This window comes from Oryza sativa, chromosome 2, assembly GCF_034140825.1.
Source record: "Oryza sativa Japonica Group chromosome 2, ASM3414082v1".
Lineage (NCBI taxonomy): Eukaryota > Viridiplantae > Streptophyta > Magnoliopsida > Poales > Poaceae > Oryza > Oryza sativa.
This window is the reverse complement of record NC_089036.1, coordinates 25,801,557-25,810,279: the sequence shown is the minus strand read 5'-3', so window position 1 is coordinate 25,810,279 and position 8,723 is coordinate 25,801,557. Positions and strand designations below refer to the sequence as shown.

At 41.8% G+C, this 8,723-nt stretch overlaps 1 protein-coding gene across 1 annotated transcript; it reads right to left on the bottom strand.

Moving 5' to 3' along the window:
• Positions 1–2,524: 2,524 nt before the first annotated feature.
• Positions 2,525–8,506, bottom strand: LOC4330060 (wall-associated receptor kinase-like 22). The gene is made up of 4 exons (XM_066307666.1): positions 8,155–8,506; positions 4,464–4,807; positions 4,289–4,355; positions 2,525–3,765 (listed from the first exon to the last, which is right to left on the bottom strand). Exons 1-4 carry the CDS (start codon positions 8,504–8,506, stop codon positions 2,525–2,527), a joined length of 2,004 nt encoding a protein of 667 aa, XP_066163763.1.
• Between the last annotated feature and the right edge of the window lie 217 nt (positions 8,507–8,723).

Genomic DNA, 8,723 nt, shown 5'->3' with positions numbered 1-8,723 from the left:
TTTCTGGGAGTTGGATAGAGAGAAAAGAAAGGCATGAAGAGGGGGATAAGACAGGTATAATAAGAAGTTTAAACCAGCGATAGCGCAACCAACCTGACAAAACTGATGAGCTGAATGAAAAAAACCAGAAAAGAGAGTGCAAGCCGACGATAAAATTATCGCCAACTAAACACAAGCTCCAAGACTAGAGAAACCATAGAAAATCTTATCCAACACAAACGTGGGCTCCACACACGAGATGATGTGCAGTAATGAGCGAGTGATGGTCTGGTGGAAAGTTAAATTAGTAAAAAGAAAGAGAAAATCCATGAAATACCATTGACAAGCACTCTAATCCCAGAAATGCCATTGACAAGCGCAATTTACTCAAAATGCCATCGTACAAGCGTTTTTCTCCCAGAAATGCCATCACAACCATACTGCTGTTAACTCCTCTCCGTTAAGTTGTATGAGAAGACAATCTTACCCCTGGGCAAACTTTTTGCTCAAACAACATCATTATTTTGTATTGTTTGCTCACACAATATCATTTTGAATTGATGCATATTTAAATTCACATATGTGTATTATTTTGCTATCAATCAAATTATTTCAAAATTAAATTCACAAATTTTTGCATCAAAATTATTTCAGAAATTTTGCTATCAATTATTTCAGCCTGGGGCCGATGCGCCGCTGCCTGGAGCTGCCGTGCCGCCACCTGGGAGCACCACATCGCAGTTGAGGGCCGCTGCACCGCCGCCTGGGAGCCCCGCGCCGTCGCTGGGGGCCGCTGCACCGTCGCTTGGAGCCGCCGCACCGCCGCCTGGGGGCCGCGCGCCGCCGCCGGGGGACCCCCGCGCCGCCGCCCGGGAGCGCCGCCTCGCCGCCTGCAAGCGCCGCCGTGTCGCCGCTGGGGACCCTCGCGCCGCCGCCCGAGAGCACCTCCACGCCGCCGCCGGGGACCCCCGTGCTGCCGCCCGGGAGCACCGCCTCGCCGCCTGCGACCGTCACCGCGCCGTCGCCTGGGGACACCGCATCGCCGCCGTCGTCGCCCCCCATCGGTTAGGTTTAGGGTTGTCTTTTCTTTTCCCCAATTTCTTTTCTTTTACCCTCTGGATAGTAAAATTTGGAGCGAGGGTAATCTTGTCATTCTGGTAAAAAAAATTTCTAACGGTGTGGACTAAACGGTAAGTTGACTGTGATGGCATTTCAGGGAGAAAAACGCTTGTACGATGGCATTTTGAGGAAGTTGCGCTTGTCAATGGCATTTCTGGGATTAGAGTTCTTGTCAATGGCATTTCATAGATTTTCTCAAAAAGAAAAGATAAATTAATTCATTGAAGCTTGTATGTATAGCCATCTTCTGTACGTACACCATCTTTTGGTTATCTGATGCCGCTGACATGTTCTTTTTTATCGCCGGTAGCTATCTACACATGTTAAACTTGCTCTAAGAGTGAGTTCAATAGAGCATGTTCAGCCGGTGATAGACGTACATGTTAACATGATTGATGAGCTTGAGAGAAAAATACATGAAAGAGAGTGTTAGTCGATGATAGATTAAGCGCTCGCTTTTACACAGGCTCTAACACAGAGCGCTACTTTCTACAGTTGGCTGAGAGAGTGGCAAAAGGGAATGGTGGGCCCTAATAAAATAAAATAGTGCTTCTGTTATCATCGTACTGTAGATTTCTGTTCTAGTGATCGTTTATTCCTCCATCTCAAGATGACATGGTAAAAATTATAGCTCGCTGTTGGTTATATTATTGTATTGGCTCTAAGAAGCGATGAAATGAGCTAGGAGAGAGAAGTAGTGATTGGGTGGTGCTACCTTAACGGGTGTCATGATGTGATTTGGCATGTATTTTACTATGTGCAGTGCGGTGCCCTTGCACCTAAGCCGAACAACGGTACTAATACGTCTATACATTATCACCAGTCCACCACCTCAATTCTCAAATGTCACCATACAAGCACAATGATAATATATTGCTCTACAGATACAACATGGAAGTAGAGAAAACCAAGATACACATATTCAGGGCCTCTTTGAATCAAAGGATTTATGTAGGAATTTCATAGGATTTAAATCCTATAGGAAATTTTCCTATTTGGCCCTTTGATTCAAAGGATTGAAGCTTTCCAAATCCTATGAAATTCCTATGGAATGACACATTGTATGTAGATTTTGGAGGAAATTTAGCAAGAGCTCCAACCTCTTGGAAAATTTCCTTTGAGTCTATCTCTCTCATCCGATTCCTGCGTTTTTCCTGCGCTCCAATCAAACGACCATTCCTGTGTTTTTCCTGTGTTTTGCAATCCTCTGTTTTACACTTCAATTCCTGTCAGAATCCTATGTTTTTCCTATTCCTCCGTTTTTTCTACCCTGCGATTCAAAGGGGCCCTCAGTATACTTTTTTTTTACAACACCATAAAGACAGATACATAAATTAAATAAAAATAGGGTATGAAAATATAGGAAAAATAATTTAGATGCCTTCTAACAAGCTTCAAGGAGTCGACCATGCTGTTGCGCAAATTTTTATCGTGGCAAACCAACTGAGGACGAGAGTTCCTGCTCCAACCTGTAACTTCTTGTGCTATATTCTGATGTAAAACCAGCAGTATGGATGAAACTGCTTTGAGCATCAGAGCTAATGGTCTTTGGACAAATAAAAGGCTCAATCTCTTCATCCATTACAGAAATGGGTTGGCACTTTTTTAGTCTGGTAGTTCTAAGAAACTGCAATCTCATTTCTACTTCTTTCATAGTAGGTCTCTCTCCTCCTTTAGCTTTCAAGCATGCTTGTGCAATTGAAGCGATATCATCAATTTCTTCCTGTCCAGCCTCTTCCAAAACTTGGGAATCCAAGATTTCCATCAGAACTCCCTGCTGAAGTCCTTCTAGGAAGCATTGTGATAAGTTTTGTTTTGTACCTACATCATTTATTAAAATTGGCTTCTTTCTTGTCAGAAGCTCAACAAGTATCACTCCAAAACTATACACGTCACTTTTCCCCGTTAGTTGGCTAGTGTTGTAGTACTCTGGATCTAAGTAACCAAATGTGCCTTGTACCATTGTTACCACATGAGTTTGATCGAGTGGTATGGATCTCGAAGCACCAAAGTCAGAAACCTTTGCAGTAAAGTTGTCATCTAGGAGTATGTTGGAAGATTTAACATCTCTATGAAAAATTGGTATTGCAGCAGCCGAGTGGAGATAAGCAAGAGCTCCTGCAGTTTCGATTGCAATCCTAATACGATCATCCCATGATAGAAGGCATTTAGCACTTACATCATTGTGAAGAAGTTCACATAGTGTCCCATTAGATATGAACTCGTAAACCAATAAAGGTACCTCTGTTTCAAGACAACAACCAAAAAGCTTCACCACATTACGATGAATGATTTGCGACAAGATGGCAACCTCATTAACAAATTGATCTATCTCAGCTTGCTCCACTATTTTAGACATCTTAACAGCCACCACACGTTGATCGGATAAAATTCCTTTATAAACTGTACCATGTCCTCCATGACCAAGAACTCGAGTAGCATCAAAGTTATATGTTGCCTTCTCTAGTTCCTCCAATGAGAATATCCTTGTTTTGTCTTTAGTATTTTCATCTATAATTAGTTGTTCCAAGAGTAGGCCTTGGTTTTTCTTGAAATATGCCCTTCGAATTCTCCTCTGTATACCTCTCTTCCACTTGGTGATAAGTATAGTTGCACCAAGTGCAAGCATTACAAAGCCAAGACCACAACTAATTCCAAGTGCCATACCTACAACAATTATATATCGACAATAGTCAGAACATCACCTATAAATTGCCTCAGGTAGATTTTTTAGAGTAATTAAGTATTAACCACTGAGGGCAATTCAATAGTATATATAACTTACTAATGAGCTTAGCTGATGTCACACATTCCCTTCTTGTTGGGTCGAACTCTTTCCCGCGAGGGCAACTTGTGCAATTATAGCCTCCAATAAAATTTTGACATCTCCCATTGCAGTAGTTCGGTAGCAAGCACTCATTGACATCTTCAAACAAAAGAAAAAGTCAGCATGCACTTCTCGAAACCTTTAAAGTCCTTCGAATTAATTGCTATGTTACTGTGGTGACATATCACGTCTACATGCAAACTACTCCACGCCAATAATGCATTATTTTATTTTTCTCAAATAAGGCTTAAGAGAGATAAAAGTAACATAACATGGTATAAAATGGACAGCTAGCCCACAAATTTGGATGATCCGTAAGAAATAATCATCTTAAAACGATGGTAAGAGAGAGAGTTTCCGCACCCGTGCAACCATCTTCGATGTATGGATTTCCTCCGAAGCCAGGAGAGCACTTACAACGGTAGCCAAGCTGTGTCCCATGTGTTACATTGACATCGATGCATTCGCTATGGACACTACGGCATGCATAGGAATTGTTATTGATGTCTTGCGTAGCTTCCTGGCAAGTAAAACTCACGACAGCCCACCACATCTTCATATCATTTTCTTGAGTTAAATCAAAAAGATCTAACTGAGGGTCATCTTCCGAGGAGCCATGCATAGTACGAGCAACTACCATGATCTCTGTGCCGTTAGAAGTTGAATTGTTCTGCTCGTTGGTTACGCTCATATATCCATTGTCCACTGAAATGTTCCTCACGAGATAGTCTACATCTCCTCGATCCAGAAATAGTTTTCCTGCTCTGCAGTTAAGTCGAAACTTTTCTAGCGCGTAGCAACCTTCTTCAAGCCCAAATGGGAAGGGCACATTTGTATTTCCACAAAATCTGTTACATATTCCTTTCGGAAAGGGATTGTAACCTGCTCAATGATACAGGAAATTAAACTATTATATTATGAGCAATGTTCTTTTCACAAAAGGAGCATATATATATATATATATATATATATATATATATATATATATATATATATATATATATATATATGGGTTTGGTTATCTAAATTTAGTGGATGCCTTAGGCTCCGTTCGGTAGTTTGTTTAGTTTTCACAACTCTCTCGTTTACTTTGAGCATATTTTTTAAAATGCTAAAATTGTATTTTTCTTAAAACTATATATAACTTAAAAAAAAGATTTGCTCCAGTCCAACAAAAAGTACCTCGAGGTCCGTGAGGTACCGGTACCTCGAGGTACTTTTTGTTGGACTGAGAAAATCTCTTAAAAATAATATCATCTTTTAAGTTATAATAATTAATACTCAATTTATTATGTGCTAATGGTTACCTCTGCGTGCTGAAAAAAAAAACTACTACTACTTATATTCAAACAGAGCCTTAGACTGAAGATGCAACATGCATGTGTAAAGTTTTCTTCACTTAAGAATTAAAAATAAACAAATTTGGTAAAACCACTGATATTTTGATCTTGCAAAACTACAACTTTTATACATCGTATTAGAAAACTACGGATTTAGCACTAATTTATCATGAAAATATATAATTTAAAATAGGGTATCGCAAAAGTATAAATAGATTTACTAATGAAGTTATCATAAAACTACATATGCGCTTCAGAGTTTAGACCCTTAGCACTAATGTTCTACTGGAGTTATAAACATTATATATTTTTTAGTTAAATGAGCACTAACTCTGAAAACTTTTATTACAAAATATATAGTTTTAACATACTACATCTTAATATTTTTTTGATAAATTTGATGTTAAATTTGTGGTTTTGTAATGGATCATTTTAAATTTGTAACTTTGTGATAGTTTAGTCAAATTATCTATAGTTTTGTGAAATTTATGCTTTTAAATTTGTATGGAACTGATAGAATATCAATACTACCTAAAATGTTACTCCTCCATTTCATATTATAAGACCTTCTAGCATTGCCCATATTCATATATATATGTTAATGAATCTAAACATTTATATGTGACTAGATTCATTAACATCTATATGAATATGGGCAATGTTAGAAAGTCTTATAACCTGAAACGGAGGGAGCAGTAGTGATGATTGTTATGCCGCACCACCCCTATCAGCGATATTTGGACCTCACAATGGACAATCTATACTATTACACCATCACCACCGACCTGGCAAATAGGCTCCATTAGTTAGCCCGCACCCCGAGTCCTCTGTCGTTTCACTGTTAGATCTCCCCAAAATTTTTAACCAATATTTTTTTTTCGAAATCATTATGACAGACAAGAGATCCAAATAGTGCAATTTGATGATCATGTAACTAATCAATTCAATGTATGCACAACAAAAAATCATAAAAGTACTAATTATACTTAATTGACTTAATAAGGTAGAAGCTCTACATAAAAAAAACTTCTGCAGCCTTTGGTTTGGTTAGAAGTCTCACCAGTACAGCCTTCTTGAGTGTAAGGAATCCCATTGGGATTACCATCGGGGCAATAGCAGTAATAGCCACCCCTGTCCGCATTGAAGCATTGAGAGTTTCTACTGCAAGCATAGGTTGCTTTGTTCTTGGATGCGCTGTGACAGTTTGGCTGGTCCATGATGGCACCGTAGATCGTAGTATAGAGAAAGTTGCTTCCGTTGATCCAAGGGGAGGAAAGATCTTCCGTGCGAAACTAATAAGAGTCATACGTCAAGCAAGCCTTGACACTGGATTGTTCTTGCGGCACCACCTGGCCGATGCCATCTTGACGGACAATCCTTAGCCGAAAGCCCTGCACTTCCCTCATCGTCTCGATCGTGCAGCAACCTATGCCGTCACAGGTCCCATTTGCTTGCATCATGTCCACCGGGTCTTTGAAGCATAGAGTCGTGCAAGAACCCATGGTATCGTTCGAACAGTGTCTTCGTAATAGATGAAGAATAAATATGATAGGTAGAGAAGAGAGATGATGTATTTATTAATGGCCCACTTTAAGAAATCATGGGTTGTAGAGTGTAGTTTCTATTATGATGTCCTATTGACATGGCACCATAGACACTACTTATGGACACTATGGGTTGGGACTACCCTTAGGCAAAAGAACTACTTTAAATAATTGAAGTGGTCAAGGTGATAGTTTTGCACCCACCCCTTTCACATAATTAATTAATTACCCAATTTCCCATGCAATTATTTGGAGTCAAATTAAACTTAAGAAAATCATTAGAATTGTATTTTGTTATGCGGCTCTTGTTTCTAATTTTGTAAATACAAAGAATCGATAAAAAAAAAGACATATCAGAATCTTTTTTGAAGGGAAAACAATAGAGATTGTGCTTTTCATTAAATATAGCGGGAGAAAAATACAGCCCCTTAGGGCAAGAAAAGGGAAAAAGCTATATGCACTATACAGTGTGAGGCAAAAGTAAGCGCTTTGCTCCTGCCGTTGCCCATGTCCACGCCTCTTCCTTGATTTTGGCAAAAATGAAAGACAACGTAGCCTCATTATGCTCAAAGATTCGTTGGTACCTCTCCTTCCAGATCTCCCAAACGACAAGGAGGATGAGAGTGCACAGTCCCTTTTTTGGAACTCGCATTGTGTTTGCTAGAGCTTCCCACCAGTCTTTTATGGTATGGGTCGCCTCCCATTGTCCAAGGGTCAAGCTATTGGTAACACTACTACAAAAACCATCTTTCGTGGCGGCCATTTTAGATTTTCGCTAGCGGAATTTGGAGCCGCCACAAAGTAAAGGCCAGTGAAGATCTAATATTTTCGCTGACGGTTTCGTTCCGCTTGCGAAAATCTATTTTCAAAAGCGGACACACGATTTTCGCTAGCGGTTGCGGTCCGCTTGCGAAAGTAAATTTTCGCAAGCGGACAAACGATTTTTGCTAGCGGTTGAGTGTCACTTGCGAAAACCCATTTTCTCTGGCGGTTGTTTAAAGAGAACCGCCAATGAAAATCAACCCACCCCGCCAAAAATTCCCTACCCCAAATTCAAAATTCCCCACCCGGCCAAATTCAAAACAATCCATATTTAGAAATGGGCATAAACATCATTTAAACACAATCCAAATCCAGAGCATCACAAATACGTACATAATATTGGCATCAATCCAAATACAACATTGACATAATCAACAGAACAAACACAGATTAACCTAACAAACATCCTTACAAACCAAAACACACAAAAAAAACACAGAGAACCCTAGTCGCCGAAGCCATCGGGATGAGCCACCGCCGCTGCCATCTGCCGGTCGCGGAACCAAAACACACAAAAACACGCTTGCCGGCAGCATCGCGGTCATCGTCGTCACCACGGTCACGGTCGTCGTCGTCAGCTCCGCTGCCGGGGACGAGCCGCTGTTGTCGCCGCCATCCGCTGCCGGGGACGAGCCGCCGCCGCCGACGGGGACGAGCCGCCGCCGCCGACGGGGACGAGCCGCCGCCTCCCGCGCCATGTGCTCCCCGCGCCACCGCCGGGGCAGATTTGCACGTCCTCCCCGTCGCCGCCTCTGTTGTGCCACCGGCGGCGGCCTCCTCCCCTCAGACAGATAGGAGAGGAGGGGATGGGAGGGCAGGGGCGACGCAGGGAGCCGCCGCCGCTGGTCGTCGTTGCCAGAGCCGTCACCAGTCATCGCCGCCAGAGCCGCCGCCACTGCCGTCGCTGGTCGTCGCCTCCAGAGCCGCCGCCGCCGCAGTCGCCGGTCGTCGCCGCCAGAGCCATCGCCTCCATCGCAGGTGGAGAGGCTGGGAGGGAGGAGAGGGAGGAGAGAGAAGAGGAGTGGATGTGTTGTGTTTTAATGTGGAGAAGAGGATGAGGATGGGTAGGTGGGTGTTTTAATGTGACAGATA